This window comes from Bos grunniens, chromosome 9 (genome assembly GCF_055505025.1).
Source record: "Bos grunniens cultivar Pamir isolate PY7600 chromosome 9, Bosgru_T2T1.0, whole genome shotgun sequence".
Classification (NCBI taxonomy): Eukaryota; Metazoa; Chordata; class Mammalia; order Artiodactyla; family Bovidae; genus Bos; species Bos grunniens.
This window is the reverse complement of record NC_141173.1, coordinates 28683651-28702998: the sequence shown is the minus strand read 5'-3', so window position 1 is coordinate 28702998 and position 19348 is coordinate 28683651. Positions and strand designations below refer to the sequence as shown.

Sequence of the window (19348 nt, the reverse complement as noted above, 5' to 3'; positions counted from 1 at the left end):
GCATAACATATCTCTTTAGACTCAGATATTTGCTGGCTTGTCTGTAATCATTGCAGGCTACTATTACCTCGGATATACTCTACCATTCCATATAAGAATTCAAGTGCTTTGATAACAAATTCCTAACTATCTATCATATATAACCATAACTGATATGCAATGTGGCATAGAGAAAATATTTATCTAGACAAATGAGCAGTTATAAAACCACATTTATTTTCACTGAAATACTTGGGAATAGAAAGCACGTTTTACCCTGTTCTACCTGGATGAGGAAACTAAGCAGTAAAATGAAATTTTTTGTTCATACTTGCACGAAAAAAAAAATTGTAGAAAAAGTATCTCTGAAGCCTATTTCACTGTTGAACAACTGAAGCTCCATTTTCTCTTTCTTGAGAAATGTTCATTTTCCCAAAATATATTTCATCTATTCAGGAAATATATTCAGGTACTAATCTCTAGCCCAGCCTTTCAGAAGTTTATTTTAAACTTCATCCAGATTCACTGTTTTAATTATGCAAAACTCACTTGTTTAATAAACCCACTCTACAGCCCGCTGCTCAAAGTCTTTAACAGCAGGATTCTAATAGAGCCAGGTCCAAAATGCAAATGGTACCATCTGTATCACCACATCCACTCCAGCAGCACTGCTATTAGATTAGTAGTACAGTCTGCAAGATGAAACAGCAGACACCCAAATCATGTGGAACCAGTTGAGTTTCTGTTTAACCTCCAGCCGATAGAAACACATAACCAGTTCAGTGATGGCTAGCTTAGTCAATCCACAGCCAAGAGCTGTGTCCAATTTCCCTGACTAAAGGAATTAAGAACCAAAAGGGAAAGGGAGTAGAAAGAAGACGTTAGTTCTCTAAGTCCAAATATAAATAGGTTTCAACTGAGTAACCTTCATTGTCCCTGGTTGTATAAAGATTAGCTGACCAATCTGGAACTAATTCAAACATTAGGATTAAAGACATAATATTTGCAGAATGATTTGAACTCTTCACAAAAAGAAAGTACATGAAGTATATTAAAAAAGAAAACATGGTATTTTAGTGTGGAATCACATACTGGTATAATTTCAGCTTAATTAGAACTTGTATGAAATTACTACTTGAAACTTTGATATTTGTACAGATCATTTTGTACTAGTCAGTTTTTGACATAATAAATATTAGACAACATTCGATTTTTATCCAGGAAAACTCTTTCATTTTCAGTCTGCATCACACAAATTCAGTAATAGTAAGGTTTTTATTTTTGCTCTGGCTCACCCACTATCACATGAGACTGACCACTGGGGAAACTGGGGCATCTTAAGAAACATGTTCTTTTGAATGTTTTTGCTTCCTATAAGTGTTTTTCATTTTTTTTAAGTTTTAGGACTACATGGGTCACTCCTAGAAAAATGATGCTTGCAAGATGAACAAGACAATGCTGGCCATTATTCGTACGCTTCAAATGCAAGATTTCAGTTACGAGATTCAGTTGAGCTGAAAAGGACATTAATTATCACGCTGTCATTGTGCCTCTACTCCTTGAGACTGTTTAAGCAAGCTCTGAGACCACAGCAGTCATCAGTGAGATAGGACAAAACTTTTATTTCTATGCTGACTATTTTGAAGGTATTGCATGGCATAAAAAAATTCAAGTTAAAAAGAACCGAGCTCTGATTTATTATATTAACTGATTAAAGACAGAAAATTGCTTGCTAATAGGTCAAAATATATGTTTGTGGTACTAGCTTAATAAACAAAAGCTGACTGCAAATAACTGAAAGACTGTCACCCATTTTGAAGTTATTCTGATCCAATAATTAAGCATTATATATTTATACAGAGTTTCCCTAGAAGTAAACTTACTTAAACACTATCAAAAATTAAGACAAAACAGCACAAAACATAAAAATTTTCCATTCTCTCATGTAAATGTACAAAATATATACCCTGAATAAAAACAAGATTAAACATAAAATTCAACACTTACCTTTAGTTTGTATTTTCTTTTCAGGTTTCTCCAGTTTTTCAGTCTTTTCTTTGTGTATTTCTAGGAAAAATTATGATTTGCTTTTAAAAACTCTTTTTGAAAATGTACAAAATATAAATCATAACTATGATCTAAATGTCATAATATTACCATGAAGTCCAAATTATTTTATCCAACAAATTTATAGGTATCTAAAAGGAAAGAATCATTGAAACATATTGCCACATAAATCCCTCATTTATTGATATAAGGAAAAACTTGAAGTTATCTAAAAATTAGAGTTATTGAAAAAGCTTAAAACTTACATCAATAAATGTTGCCACTGTTTTCAGTGCTAAATCTGATCACAAATTATAATTATGTTTTATTTCAATTACTCTCAATACAAATTAAGGCTCCTTAGTAAAAATGTCATTTAGATTTAGAAAGATTTAGTTTTTACATATTAAATTAAGAATTTGTGAAATGAACTGTAACTATCTAATAAATATATCTCAGAAGTATTGATTCTAAGCCAGGTTTAGAATCAAAATTTGGCATTGCATTTAACCAATAATTACTGCAAGCAGATAGACACATTTCATAGAATTAGTTAGCTATTACATTTTTTCTAAATATCAGGTTTTAAGACATATATTTGATTTGCTGCTAGTTCAGTATATATACATTGCCAAGGCTTAGAAAATATAGTTAATTCTGAATTTGCAGTTAATTTGGACAGAAGTAAATTTGAGATTAGAGTTTACAAATATGATTACTACCTCTGAAAAGAGACTTAGTCTTAAATACCATGGTGTTTCTTATAAAAATGCTAATGAGTTTTACTTATTTATTTATCATAACTTTATTCTACAGATGGTCTGAGATGGTGCTAATTACTGTACTTATTCTAAATTTTCCATTTGTATGTTTGAATTTGCATTTTTATGATTTTTCTGGATGTCTAAAATCAAGATCAACTAGAGGAAAATACTAAAATCTTCAGAAAAGACAGTTTCTTTCACTCACCAGTTAAAGAAATAATCACATTGTGAAGATCTCCTCCCCTCATTTTCCCCATTAATCAGTTATACTATTTATAAAGCCACTCTTCTACCCTTATCCCCTTCATGACTGAAAATGGCAATGGAGATACAGAAGAGTTAAGATTTCCAACTACATTTCTGGAAAAAAAAAAAAAAAACAACAGAAAAAGCCTTCAAGGTGCATGGAACGATTTCCAAAGAGCATAGGAAACATTTACCTTCCAGCTTCTCTCATTATTATTATTATTAATCTCTACTTTATGCCTCCAGATCTTACTCCAAAGCATGGTTTCTCATCCTAGCATTATTGATTTTTGGATTGGGAAAAATCATTATTTGGAGGTGGGTAGGGCTATTGTGTGCACTGTAGAGTACTGAGCAGCACAGCACCCTATTAAATGATTCTAGATGCTACGCCATCCCTAGTCATGACTACAAAGAATGTCATTAGATATTGTCAAGTGACCTTTATTGACAATTTATATCTTTAGAGCAATCACTCTTTGTCACCCATATTGCCCAATGCAGTGGCCACTAGACATGTGTACATGTTAAGGATATGATATGTGATTAATCTGAACTGAAATGTGCTATAAATGTAAGTACAAAGCGGTTTATGAAGACTTAATGCTAAAAAGAATAAAATATATCATAATTTTTATATTACTTACATATTGGAATGATATTATTTTGGACATATTGTGGTGGTTTTATTTGTGTGTCAACTTGGCTAGGCTATGATCTCGAATCATCCAGATGAACACTAACTAGAGGTTGAAAGTGAAAGTCACTCAGTTGTGTCAGACTCTTTGCGACCCCATGCACTACACAGTCCATGGAATTCTCCAGGAAAGAATACTGGAGTGGGTAAACCTTTCCCTTCTCCAGGGGTTTTTCCCAACCCAGGTCTCCTGCATTGTGAGCAGATTCCTTACCAGCTGAGACACAAGGGAAGCCCAAGAATACTGGAGTGGGTAGCCTATCCTTTCACTAGCAGATCTTCCTGATCCAGGAATCAAACTGGGGTCTCCTGCATTAGAGGCAGATTCTTTACCAACTGAGCTATCAGGGAAGCCCAATGTAGAAGTTTCTATGAAGGTATTTTGCAGATATAATTAAAATTCCTAGTTTATTGATTTTTAAATAACATAATTCTGGATCATCTGGGCGGGCTTGTCTGATTCTATTGAAAGGTCTTAGAAACAGGTTTGAGGTTCCCTGGGAGAAAGAATAAAGTCTTTGGGTGTACAACGCTTTGGTGCATGTACATGGGCTCAAGCTTGCTCATGATTTTTACTTTCTAACTGCCTGTCCTGTGCCTTCTGATTTGCTCAGCCAGTCTGCACAATCACATAGGCCAATTCCTTGCAACAAATGTCTTAATAGATAAATATACCTGCATAATTTCCTACTGGTTTTACTTCTTTGGTTGAGATCTGACTGATACTAAAGATTAAATAAGAAATATTATTCAAATTAATTCCATATTTTTCTTTTTGTGCTGTGCTCAGTCATGTCAGACTCTTCATAATCCCATAAACTGCAGCCCACCAGGCTCCTCTGTCCTTGGCATTCTCCAGGCAAGAACAGTGGGGTGAGTAGCCATTCCCTTCTTCAGGGGATCTTCCAGACCCAGGAATCGAACCAAGGTCTCCTGCATTGCAGGCAGATTCTTTACAGCTACCAGGGAAGTTCTTATTTTATTTTTCTTTTTATAATTTTATAATGTGGTTACTCAAAAAAAATTTAAATATACATGTGGCTCACACTATATTAGTTTTGGACAGTACTGGTCTGGTCCTGGGGCAGGCAAATTACCTTTTTAGGTCATCTACAGGGTTGAATCTTCTATAAATGAATCATAAAACCAAACTGAAAATGCTCCCTTGCCCATACCATTCTCCTTCCTCCCTCCTATTTAAACTACCAGAAGCAATGGAGAAGACTGGTGCCTTGTATAATTCAGTCTGATTAAGTAAAATGATTCAGAGTGGTCAAAGATTTAGAGTGGTCTTTGCAAGCACCAAGGGAATCATCCTTAAGAAATAATTTCTTATTCCCAAAGGGGATTAATTTCTATATTCTATTTGAATACAGAAATGGGATGAAACATTCTAAATTAAAAATTTATATAAAATGTTGCATCTTCTGTGACTGAACTATTGTTGAAGCTATCATTACTTTTCTAGATTGACTACTTTTCTGCATCTCCTCACTTTCTTAGTTAGTAACTGCTTGAGTCTGCAATTTGGAACTCAGAGAAGGCCTCAGAGACTAAGGCCTCTTTTATCCCCTACAAACAAGAAATGGGTGATACAGAGAGGCTTTCAGTCCAGGGAGCCCCTGAGGGTCCTGCTCATTACAGTCTCAAGGACAAAGTCCTAACTTTTTCTATTTCTGATTCTGAACTTCAGCTTTCAATAAACTAAGACAGCTCCACTGATCTGGAAAGATACATTCAGATTTTTTGAAAGTGGGAGTCCCAGATTAAAACTCACACACACACACACACAGTGTGTGCACATACAAGTCTCTACGGCTAACAGTGAAATATAATGACTTACATAGATAGTGTTTTGCAAAAACATCATCAACAATTTTTTTTATTTGATGATCTCTTGAAGACTTAGTATTTCTGTACACATAAGTGCAGACAGGCACAACCAATTTTGTAAAGGCATACACACATACATTTATTTGCTTGTAGATGACAAAAGAAACTTATTTCTGATGATTCTGAATTGGAACTGATTTTGCTACCGTGAAACACATCTCTTTGGCATAAGGCAATCAAAGCCCAGTAGATTCAGAAAAAGCTCTTTACCTTCCCTTCAAGTGCCTAAATATACATGGAAAGATGGCCTGTACCAAAGAGAAAGCTATAACCAGAGATACAAGAAACTTATCTGTATAACAGAACAATCTTTATTTTCCAAACATCTATTGTCCCTTCTTCTGAATGGCCTTCCTTCCCTTTGTGTCCTCAGACCACTCTCCCTTTCCTTAGCTCAGGATGCTAATTATATAAGTCTTAAATACTTGGCTGCCCTTCGGGTTTCTTATTTTTAATGAGGCTTCCATATGTACGAACTTTATTTTTCTCCTCTTAGTCTGTCTTATATCAATTTAATTATTAGACCAGCAAAAAACCTAGAAGAGAAAAAGCAAAATTTTTCTGCCCCTACTTTTCAAACTTGAGGATAAATTAAATGTCTCTGCATGTTCTATTGCAACATTACATTTTCTTTGGGGATTGTATTACATCACTATTGTCACTGTCCACGGCTATCAAATGTCCAAAGAAGCCAATGCAGCCTCTACGCAGTGTGCCTGCCAGTTCTATCTCCTTACACTTCAGCCAGGAAATGATGACCATTCAGGCTCCTGCCCAACTGAGTAACAGCATGCTACCAATTTAGACTTCAGAAAGATCTTTTTTCTCATAAACAGATAATGCCTAATTTCTTACTCTCAACTGCTCTTGCCAGCTAAGGGCCATTCGTGTGAGAATGGAAAATTAAATTTAAAGATTCAAGTCAGTAAAGTAGAAATTTATTACCCTATGGCTTTCAGCAAAACTCAAAGAAAAATAAAATTTTGTATATTAATACTAGCTTCTAGTTATTCAATAATGTCTATAGACAGGGGAAATGCCTCTACTTACATGACACAGCAGTAATGCATAGCAGCATAAAGTTTCATTTAACTTTGACACTCCTTAAAAATAGTTCACTAAACCTGAACCAATTCTGGACACAAGGGACAAAGAAAAAGGTCAAAGCAGTCATTATTTACCTCCAAATGTATGTTCTTTACCTTAGGTTACAGTCCAGTGTCTCTGAGAATGTGATAAGTCTCAGGATCAGATTCTAGTTGGAATGATAAACCATTTGGTAACAGTAAACCTGAGAGATTGGTTTGTGTCTTAAAAAGCAGGAAGTCAAAGAATTTCAATCCCAGGTGTCAGACTATCCATAGGTCCTCAAAGGTACAGAGTTCAATTTAAAATTTTGAGAATTGGAGAAGGGAAAAACAAATGGGAAAGAGTGACAGTTATCTCAGTGTGTCAGAAAGTAATGAAAGGAAACCCTTCGTTTTACTGAATTATCAATAACCTTAACTGATACGAATCAGTTCTCCACTAGTGCTTACCGTGTTTGTAATGATACAAGGGGTACTTAAGAGAAGGGCAAGTTACTTCCACAGAAATGGGAAGTGTATTCCAACTCCTTTCGCTAGTCCTGTTTCTCAGTCACATTTCTCATTATCTGTAGGGAAGTATGTGTAAATATGAGAAGTGGAGAAAAAAGTATAAGTCTTCTTTCAGATTCTTATTATTATTCATCTCACTTTCCTAGGCTTTAAGGCATTTAGACATTTTTCTTATTAAAGGAATCCAGAGAATTTAAACTCTGGCTTTCATGCTTTATAATTCAATGGAGATAATAAAAAATATACCCTCCTAGGTCAGGGTGTTTTTCTAAAGTCGAATGCCAAATAAGTAATTGGATTACAGTTCAACGTCTCTGAAGAAGTATTAGTCTCAGCATCAGACTTGTAAAGTGCTCAGAACCAAGAGAAGGAGATGTAATAACTTATTATGTTGCTGAAAAAAAAATAAACATTAGTATTATTTAGAGTATTCATTATTTCTGGATTAAACGATTATTTGAATAACTGTCATACTAAAGATGATATAAATCAATAAAATTCTGGCATAATTAAAATGCATTTTGTTAGAAAACTCTGGACACATAGACTATTAAAAGATCTACACAAAAACATTATCATTGCTGGCATGTATTAAAATGCAATTTAGTGTTGGAAGATAATTAATGCTTGAGTCAATCTACTCCATTCAAATATAATTCTCATACCTACTAGCTGTGCGAACTTTATGTCCTCATCTGGAAAATGAGGTTTACAATAGTACCTCCCACATAGATTTAGGCTTCCCTAATGGCTCAGTAAGGAATCTGCCTGCAATGCAGGAGACCACCTGCAATGTGTGAGTCCTGGATTCAGTTTCTAGGTAGGGAAGACCCCTTGGAGAGGGAAATGGCAACCCACTCCAGTATTTTTATTTGGGAAATCCCAACGACAGAGAAGCCTGGCAAGCTATATAGTCCATGGGGTCACAAAAGAGTTGGACATGACTTAGTGACTAAACCATCACAACCACATAGATTTACATGAGGAATAACATAAGTTAAAATGTTAAAGGATTTAGAGCAGCACCTGGTATCTGATAAACATTATGTAAATATTGGCTATTATTATTATTATTATCATCTCCCTTACTAAATTCTAAATTTTCTGAGGGCAAAAACTATGTCTATTTTGTTTCACAGTAAATTTTCAATAATAATTGGCACATACTAACTACCTGATAAATACATATTAAGTTAAAAAATAAATATTTGAGCAAAATTATAAACAACCAACTCCTACACAACAAAGAAAGTTGTGGTAGATAGTATTTCACCTGTTATTTATGACAGAATGCCCAAATGACTTAAACACTAAAATGCGTGTGGTTGAAAATTTTGAGACAGTAAAACGTTGTATTTCTCAACATTTTTACTTCCTATTAGAAATGCTGGAGAAAGTTGCAGGATTTTACTATTGGTGGAAATTTTAAAATGTATATGAAAGATATTGTAAATTGCAACACTTGTACAAAAGGTAGGGTTTTTTTCTTATTTGTTTACAGGAACTTTATTTATAATTGTCAAAACTTGGAAGCAACTGAGGTATATTTCAGCAGGTAAGTGAAGAAATATACTGTTGTACCTCCAGACATGGAATATCATTCAACACTAATATGAAATAAAAATACATCATCAAGCCATAAAAAGATATGGAAGAAAATTAAAGGCATATTACCAATATATTTTTAAAGCATTCTTCCCCACAGTCATCAACATGGGTGTCAATAAGTTAGGGTTTTTTAATATTGTTTTCCTGGAACACTGAAAAGCTAAATAATAATCAAATTAAAGGCACTGAGCGTTTTTAACACTTTGCCTTAAGTTATCCATAGATGCTTACATGCAGGATATCAACTATGAACTGACATATATAATTGACAATTATACCTATAATAAAATATTAACAATTAAAATCATCTTCATTTTAACAGAAAAAAAAAGTTGAAACAGGTTTTAAAGTGGGATATGCTATCCCATCTAACTTGAAGGGGGTAAAAATTTCTATTTCTTTTGGTCTCCATGTTAAGGAATATTTCATTTCAGTTTTCCCTATTTGTGATTATGGCATTTAAGTGATAATCTGCATTCTTTTGTGTAATAACACTGCTTACATATTTATAGTATTTTATATGTAGAATAGTGACATGTTGGCATTTGTTGTATATATTTCTGTTGGATACCTGAGAGGACAGATATAAATTTTAGTGATCTTCCTGGTGGCCCAAAGTGGAACTTCTATGTATAATGGTGAATTTTCTGGTTCTTATCAGGAATAAGCAGCACATAATAGCCAAAATCTTTAAAACTCCCAATGAGAAATGATAATTTGTTTCATTGGTTTGGTTATCTTTCTTCATCTTCAGGCTGTTTAATTCTATCAAAATGTATTTATCTAAGCTCTACATCTCCCAGGGTGCAGTGTTAAATACAGACTAACCAATTTTCCCAAGACTCTCTGAGCTTAACTCTCACATTTAACTTAGGAAGAGAGGCCAAATGTACAAAAAACAAATAGTAAGGTCAACAGCAGCAGCAACCAATGGGACCAGAATTAGTAAAAATAGATTGTCCTAAATAAGTCCAAAGAATGAGTTTACTGCAGTAAAGACTTTCTGTATTTTACTTATTATAAATTGTTATTATCTACTTAAATCATAACACAGTTTATTGTTGAGCAGTTTATAAATTTGTTTAAGTCTTACATGGATAGTTTAAAGCACACAATTTTTTTCTCTATATGACATACTGTTAATAAATTAAAAATATTATCTCTTCAAGATTTTAAAATGACAGACTCAAGAAATTTAAAGGATAATCTCTGTCACCAAGGCAACCATCCTAATTCTTTTCGATGACAACCCAGTTTATTAAATTGTTCTGAGGGTTGTGGATTTTAAATAATGCCTTTTGTCAAGATGTTTTCTCAATATATCTCACAAGTGCTAGACAGTATAAAATATCTTTTTATAATTTTTATTTTAATATTAAAAATTCAAATTATTTATTCACTTGAACATAGAATCTACACTTGTCAGATTTTGCCAATTGTTATTAGGACACAAAAGTTCAAATAAATAACTGAACAAATTTAGTTATCTCTTTAGTGGTTAGTTAAGGAATGCTAAAGGAGAATATTTTGCTGAATTCTCAGTATTTTATATGATTATACCAAATGATGTACAGCTATTTGTATTTTAATGATTCTCATAATTTTATAGTGCACTGATAAACAAAAATTTTGAGGAAAGTACACTACTAACCATTAATAAAGGGTGAAAAAGAATACTTTCTCCTCCTTAACGCATCTAGTGTTTTTGAATAAGTAGGGAAACATTCCAGGTATTGTGATAGGCAAATATTGAGGACAGTTTTCTTCAGGGTTATTGAAGCCCATACATACATATATACACATATATATATAACATATATAACCATATTTTAATATGTTTGAATGTTTGATTACTTGGCAAAATTTTCTAAAATAAGCAAAACTTTTTCAAGAAAACTAATAATCTTAGCACTGCATAGTATTGACCCCTATAAAAACGGCAAAACATATATATATATATATGTGTGTGTGTGTGTGTCCAATCTCATTTTTTCCATAAGCCCAGTGTGTGTGTGTGTGTGTGTGTGTGTGTTGCTCAGTCATGTCTGACTCTTTGTGACCCCATGGACTGTAGCTTGCCAGGCTTCTCTGTCCATGGAATTCTCCAGAACACTGGAGTCAGTTGCCATTTCCTTTTCCACAAAAACCCAGTAATTTCTGGTTAATTCATTTTTCCTCTCTGATTTGTATTTTCCCTATTTTTCTCTGCAAATTTTATTTTCCCCACTCATAAAATGAGAACACCTTCATGGATCACAGCCTTGTCATGATGAAAGAGCTTGTATAACTCAGTGAAGCTATGAGCCATGCCATACAGGGCCAGCCAAGATGGACAGGTCATAGTGGTGAGTTCTGACAAAATATGGTCGACTAGAGCAGGACGCACAGAGTCGGACAAAACTGAAGCAACTTAGCAGCAGCAGCAGCAGAGCAGGAAATGGCAACCCACTGTAGTATTCTTGCCTAGAGAACCCCATGAACATTATAAAAAGACAAAAATACACGATATCAGAAGATGAGCACTCCCAAGTAAGAATGTGTCCAATATGCTACTGGGGAAGAGCGGAGGGCAATTACTAATAGCTCCAGAAAGAATGAAGCAGTTGGGCCGAGCAGAAACGATGCTCAGCTGTGGATGTATCTGGTGGTGAAAGTGGTCTGATGCTGTAAAGAATAATATTGCATAGGAACCTGGAATGTTAGGTTCGTGAATCAAGGTAAATTAGATGTGGTCAAGGAGGAGATGGCAAGATTGAACACTGACATCTTAAGAGTGAAAATGGACAGGAATGGGTGAATTTAATTCAGATGACCATTATATATACTATTGTGGGCGAGAATCCCTTAGAAGAAATGGAGAAGCCCTCATAATCCAAAATGCAGTACTTGGGTGCAATCTGAAAAAAGATAGAATGACCTCACTTCGTTTCCAAGGCAAACCACTCAACATCACAGTAATCCAAGTCTATGCTGCAATCATTGATGCCAAAGAAGCTGAAATTGAGCTTTTATTAAGACCTACAGGGGCTTCCCCAGTGGCACAGTGGTAAAGAAAGAATCTGCCTGCAATGCAGGAGCTGCAGGAGACTCAGGTTTGGTCCCTGGGTTAGGAAGATCCCCTGGAGAAGGGAATGGCAACTCACTCCAGCATTCTTGCCTGGAGAATCCCATGGACAGAGGAGCCTGGCACACTACAGTCCATAGGGTTGCAGAGTTGGACATGACTGAAATGACATAGCATGTAGGCACACATGAAGACCTACAAGACCACCTAGAAGTAACACCAAACAAGATGTCTTTTTCATCTCAGGAGACTGGAATGCAAAACTAGGAAGTCAAGAGATACCTGGAGTAACAGACAAGTTTGGCCTTGGAGTACAAAATGAATCAGGGCAAAGGCTCACAGTTTTGTCAAGAGAATATGCTGGTCATAGCAAACACCCTGCTCCAACAACACAAGAGATGACTCTATACATGGACATCACCAAATGGTCAATACCTAAATCAGATTGATTATATTATTTGCAGCCGAAGATGGAGAAGCTGTATATAGTCAGTAAAAACAAAACCTGAAGCTGACTGTGGCTCAGATCATGAGGTTCTTATTGCAAAATTCAGGCTTAAATTGAAAAAAAGTAGGGAAAATCCCTAGGCCATTCAGGTATGACCTAAATCAAACCCCTTATGATTATGCAGTGAAAGTGAAGAACTAGGAACAAGGTCGGTAACACTGTACAGGAGGTGGTGACCAAAGCCATCTCCAAGAAAAAGAAATTCAACAAAGCAAAGTGGTTATCTGAAGAGGCTTTACAAATAGGAAAGAAGAGAAGCAAAAGGCAAGGGAAAGATACCCTCAACTGAATTCAGAGTTGCAGAGAGTAGCAAGGAGACATAAGAAGCCCTTCTTAAATGAAAAATGCAAAGAAATTGAGCAAAACAATAGAATGGGAAAGACTAGAGTTCTCTTCATGAAAACTGGAGATATCAAGGGACTATTTCATGTAAGGATGGGCACAATAAAGAACAGAATTGGTAAGGGCTTAACAGAAGCAGAAGATATTAAGAAGAAGTGGCAAGAATACACAGCTATACAAAAAAGGTCTTAATACCTGGGTAACCACGATAGTGTGTTCATTCACCTAGAGCCAGACATCCTGGAGTGTGAAGTCAAGTGGGCCTTAGGAAGCATTACTATGAGCAAAATTAGTGGAGCTGATGGAATTTCAGCTGAGCTATTTAAAATCCTAAAAGACAATGCTGTTAAAGTACTGTTCTCAAAAAGACAGAAAATTTGGAAAACTCAGCAGTGCTCACAGGGCTGGAAAAGGTCAGTTTTCATTTCAGTCCCAATGAAAGGCAATGCCAAAGAATGTTCAAACTAGCAAACCATTGTGCTCTTTCACATGCTAGCAAGGTAATGCTCAAAATCCTTCAAGTTAGGCTCCAACAGTATGTGAACTGAGAACATCCAGATGTAAAGCTGGGTTTAGAAAAGGAAGAAGAACCAAAGATGAAGTTGCCAACATTTGTTGGATCATAGAGAAAGCAAGGGAATAAAAAAAAAAAAAAAAACCAAACATTTGTTCCATTGACAATGCAAAAGCCTTTGACTTTGTGGATCAGTCAAAGGAAAACTGAGGAAAATTCTTAAAGAGATAGGAGTACCAGACCACATTACCTGTGTGTTGAGAAACCTGTATGCGGGTCAAGAAGCAACACCTAGAACTGGACATGGAAAAACTGACTGGTTCCAAATTGGGAAAGGAGCATGACAAGGCTATCTAATTGTTAATCTGCTCATTTAACTCATATGCAGAGTGAATCATGTGAAATGAAGGGCTAGCTGAATCACAAACTGGAATCAAGATTGCTGGGAAAAATATCAACAACCTCAGATATGCAGATGATACCACTCTTATGGCAAAAAATGAAGAGGAACTAAAGAACCTCCTGATGAGGGTGAAAGAGAGAGTGAAAAAGCTGGCTTAAAACTCAACATTAAAAAAGTTAAGATCATGAATCCAGTACCACCACTTCAGAAAATAGAAGGGGAATAAGTGGAAGCAGTGACAAATTTTATTTTCTTGGGCTCCAAGATCACTCTGGACAGTGACTGTAACTATGAAATTAAAAGATGCTTGCTCTTTGGAAGGAAAGCTATGACAATCCTAGACAGTGTATTAAAAAGCACAGAGATCACTTTGCTGACAAATGTTCTTACAGTCAGAGCTATGGTTTTTCCAATAGTCAGGTATGAGTGTGAGAATTGGACCATAAAGAAGACTAAGCATCAGAGAATGAATGCTTCTGAATTGTGGTGCTGGATAAGACTCTTTAGTCTCTTGTACTACAAGGAGATCAAACCAGTCAATTCTAAAGGAAATCAACTCTGAATATTCACTGGAAGGACTGTTCCTCCAATGCTGAAGCTCCAATACTTTGGCCACCTGATGTGAAGCGCCTACTCATTGGAAAAGACCTTGATGCTGGGTAGACTAGAGACAAAAGGAGAGGGAATGGCAGAAGATGAGGTAGTCAGCATCACCAACTCAACAGACATGAATCTGAGCAAACTCTGAGAGATAGTGGAGGACAGAAAAGCCTGGTGTGCTTCAGGCAATGGGGTCACAAAGAGTTAGACAGGACTTTAAGACTGAACAACAACAAAATAAAATGAGAAACTATTTCCCATGTGTTTATAAACCAGACAGAGGTGGAAATGATTACATAATACCTTTTTGAAGATAATTACTGGTGGAGTTTACAGATTTGGATGAGGTTTTGTCTCGGTTCATATGTGTGTTTCATATTTGATGATATACTAGACAAGATCAATGTGGCTATATGTCAGATTCATCTGGAGAAATTTTAAAACATATTCCTAGCTGTAGAACAAATGTAATGTGTTTTTCATGGTGAGAAACCTTTTAGGAATCTCCAATTTAAATAAACTCTGAAGTAGTTTCAGAACCACATCAGAAGTAGAACCTACTGTCTAAACCGATATTCCTTTGCCTGGGGAATTTTCTTAAAATGTAGATTCTGATTCATTTGGTCTAGATGGAGACTGGTTCTGCATTCCTAAATCCCAGGTGATGCTAAAACTACTGTTCCATTAAGCACATTTTGAGTCAAAGGTCCTAGTCCAGTTGAAACTCATAGAAAAATTATTAACATATGACTGCACAATTCAACAATAGAATCAAAAAATATCATAGCTGGAAAGGACCTGGTCATCTGTAAATCTAGCATCTTTGTTTTGTAGATGTGAGAACTGAGAACCACTGAGGTTAAGTAACTTAACCATAGTAGGTAGGTTAATAGCAGAAAGGGAACTAACACAAACATCTCTTCGTTGTGTTTATTAGAGGCTATCTCAGTCATGTTCAAAAATGTTGATGTGTTCAGCTGATGAACATCAATTATCAAGAGTTATTTCAATGATCTAGGTCAATGCGACAATGATATAGAATTAGTTTTTATTTTATCCTTCACAGTTTAGTATTTTCTTAACAGCAAATTCATATATAAGAACAGTCACTATGTGTAAACAAAATATGCAGTTATCCGCTTATCCTCAACTGTCTCCCTTACTGGTATCACAAAGCATGTTAGTTGCTCATTCACGCCCGAATCTTTTCAACTCCATGGACTGTAGCCTGCCAGACCCCTCTGTCCATGGAATTTTCTAGGCAAGAATATTGGAGTGGATAGCCATTTGCTTCTCCAGCGGATCTTCCAGACCCATGGATCAGATCCAGGTCTCCTGCACTGCAGGCAAATTCTTCACCATCTAAGCTACCAAAACTTCTTAATTTTTTTTTTTTTTTTGGCTTTGCCTCATGGCTTGTAGGATCTTAGTTCCCCAAGCAGGGATTGAATCCGGGCCCTGACAGTGAAAGCAGCAAGCTCTAACCACTCAATCACCAGGGAATCCCCCAAATCTCTTATTTTTAGAATTAATCACTGGGTTGCAATGGTTCTCAACCTGAGTGTGCATTAGAAGCACACTGTGGAGATTTAAAAAATACAACTCAAACTCTGGAAATTCTGAGGTGGGAAGTGATCTGGGATTTCAAATTAAAAATAAAAGTAAAAATTAGGTATTTTGGACAGTTGTAACTTTCCTGATGGAATCAATTATTATAACAGTGACCCTCTTTTAGTCTTAGGAACTAATCCTTTTCCAATATCAATACAAGTATTTGGGTGATACTAAACCTAATTTTCGCAGAGTCAAACACAACTGAGTGACTAAACACACAAACCTAATTTTTAGTTTCAAGAGTGGGTCTATTCCCTAGGTCTTGATAAAGTGCTTGTTGCATATCCCTGACTCCCTGATTGCTTGTAACAAGAATATGTTACTCAATATGGATCAATGAGTCAACTACATTGCTTTTGCTGAAACAGATAGGAAATAGCACGGGCTCCTCTCTAGAGTTGTTAAAGTAGTAATTTTGGCCTCAAATTTCTGGTAACCATAATTGCAACCAGGACAGGAAAGGTTGCCAGAGAATCAAGCAAACAAAGCAGACAAAGGAAAGCAGAATCACTAAATGAGAAGAAAAGATTTACTAATAACACTATATAAAAAGCTGTATCTAGACATCCCTAATGTAGAAGGCAATGGCACCCCACTTCAGTACTCTTGCCTGGAAAATCCCATGGACAGAGGAGCCTGGTAGGCTGCAGTACATGGGGTCCCGAAGAGTCAGACATGACTTCACTTTCACTTTTACTTTTCATTTCCATGCATTGGAGAAGGAAATGGCAACCCACTCCAGTGTTCTTGCCTAAAGAATCCCAGGGACGGGGGAGCCTGGTGGGCTGCCATCTATGGGGTCACACAGAGCCGGACATGACTGAAGCGACATAGCAGCAACAGCAGCAGCAGACATCCCTAAAGCCAGTTCTACTTTTGTAAATTTTAGTCACTTGAACCAATAACCTTTTCCAGTCAGTCAGTCTGAAATGGGCTTAAGTCTCTTGTGGAAAATATAAGTTTAATTAAGACAGCATTTGAATCTGATGCAGAGTTGAGAATCCCTGATGGTTTTTCTGCTTTGCTTCTTTTAAATCATTTGTTGCATTTTTCAACAAACCTTTCTAAAAGGAGAAACATAACCTGGAATAGGTAAAACTTTTAGCAAACTGCTGGCAATTCAATGCAGCACCTTAGTGTCTCATGATGTTGAAAGAGGGAACATGCAGAATCGGAAGAGAGAAGAATCTAGAAAACATAAAAACCTAACACCCTCTAACTCAGTTCAGTTCAGTCGCTCAGTTGTGTCTGACTCTTTGCAACCTCATGGGCTGCAGCACGTTAGGCTTCCCTATCTTTCACAAACTCCGGGAGCTTGCTCAAACTCATGTCCATGGACTTGGTGATGCCATCCAACCATCTCATCCTCTGTCGTCCCCTTCAATCTTTGTGAGCAACAGGGTCTTTTCAATGAGTCTGTTCCTCACATCAGGTGGGCAAAGCATTGGAGTTTCATCCTCAGCATCTGTCCTTCCAATGAATATTCAGGACTGATTTCCTTTAGGATCAACTGGTTGGATCTCCTTGCAGTCCAAGGGACTCCAATACCACAGTTCAAAAACATCAATTCTTCAGCGCTCAGCTTTCTTTGTATTCCAACTCTCACATTCATACATGACTACTGGAAAAACCATAGCTTTGACTACATGAACCTTTTTCGGCAAAGTATGTCTCTGCTTTTTAATATGCTGTCTAGATTGGTCACAGCTTTTCTTCCAAGGAGCAAGCATCTTTTAATTTCATGGCTGCAGTCACCATCTGCAGTGATTTTGGAATCCCAAAAAACAAAGTCTCTCACTGTTTCCATTATTTCCCCATCTATTTGCCACAAAGTGATGGGACCAGAGGCGATGATTTTAATTTTCTTAATGTTGAGTTTTAAGCCATTTTCACTCTACTCTTTCACTTTCATAAAGAGGCTCTTTAATTCTTCGCTTTCTGCCATAAGGGTGGTGTCATCTGCATATCTGAGGTTACTGATACTTCTCCCAGCAATCTTGATTCCAGCTTGTGTTTCATCCAGCCTGGCATTTCGTATGATGTACTCTGCATATAAGTTAAATAAGCAGGGTGACAATATACAGCCTTGATGGACTCCTTTCCCGATTTGGAGCCAGTCTGTTGTTCCATGTTGTTTTAACTGTTGCTTCTTGACCTGCATATTGATTTCTTAGGAGGAAGATCAGGTGGTCTGGTATTTCCATCTCTTTCAGAATTTTCCACAGTTTATTGTGATCCACACAGTCAAAGGCTTTGGCATAGTCAATAAAGCAGAAGTAGATGTTTTTCTGGCACTGTCTTGCTTTCTCGATGATCCAAAGGATGTTGGCAATTTGATCTCTGGTTCCTCCGCCTTTTCTAAAACCAACTAGAACATCTGGAATTTCACGTTTAACGTACTGCTGAATCGTGACTTGGAGAATTTTGAGCATTACTTTGCTAGCATATGAGATGAGTGCATTTGTGTGGTTGTTTGAACATTCTTTGGCATTGCCTTTCTTTGGGATTGGTATGAAAACTGACCTTTACCATTCCTGTGCCCACTCCTGAGTTTTCCAGATTTGCTGACATATTGAGTGCAGCACTTTTACAGCATCATCTTTTAGGATGTGAAATAGCTCAACTGGAATTCCATCACCTCCACTAGCTTTGTTCGTAGTGATGCTTTCTAAGGCCCACTTGACTTCACATTCCAGGATGTCTGGTCTAGGTGGGTGATCACACCATAGTGGTTATCTGGGTCATGAAGATCTTTGTTGTACAGTTCTTCTGTGTATTCTTGCCACCTCTTCTTAATATCTTCTGCTTCTAAATCCCTACTATTTCTGTCCTTTATTGTGCCCATCTTTGCATGAAATATTCCCTTGGCATCTTGAATTTTATTCTCACTCATAGACTCTTAAATTACTTATCCAATCTTATTTCCAAAAGGAACTACTTAAAATGGTTGGACCACAGCTGAGTTGTCTCAGCCTTTTTATTCTCCATGATGTTGGCACCAAAATTTAATCCTTTGCTTCCACCAGCTTGTTAAGCTCCAGCGTTACTAGTATTATATCCACCATTCTAGTTCCAGTTTGTTTGCCTTGGTAGAAATGAGCTCTTCTGGGTCCACAATTTGCTACAGCTACAACTCCCTAGCAAAGTGAATCTCTGGATCATTCATTAGATCTCACTTTACCTCAGTCTCCTCAGTCTTTTTCAATCTAATCCCATCTCCAGGCCCACTGTCTGTCTCTGGATTTTGCTTCCTGTCCTCACAGGCCTGATCAATATTGGGAAAGACAAGCAGAAAATAAAGCACTGAGTTCCTTCTGCAGCCTAAAGGGAATATGCAGTAGTGCAGTAATGGGGCTGAGTTTTGATCTGGACTTATTTAGATAAGCAGTCCAAAGATAAATGTATATACTTAACAGTGTTACTAGGGCCAACCTGGTAACCAATATTCTGGGGCTATGAATTTTAACAAGTT

General features: G+C 36.4%; 1 protein-coding gene across 50 annotated transcripts in view; it reads right to left on the bottom strand.

The window, feature by feature from the left end:
* The window catches only part of TRDN (triadin), a 414935-nt gene that overhangs the window by 295545 nt on the left and 100042 nt on the right, over positions 1 to 19348 (bottom strand). For all 50 annotated transcript variants that reach the window (XM_086317033.1, XM_086317034.1, XM_086317035.1 and 47 more), the window contains exon 5: positions 1987 to 2046. In XM_086317033.1, coding sequence (XP_086173159.1) covers positions 1987 to 2046 — 60 coding nt within the window. The remainder of the gene's footprint in view (positions 1 to 1986; positions 2047 to 19348) is intronic.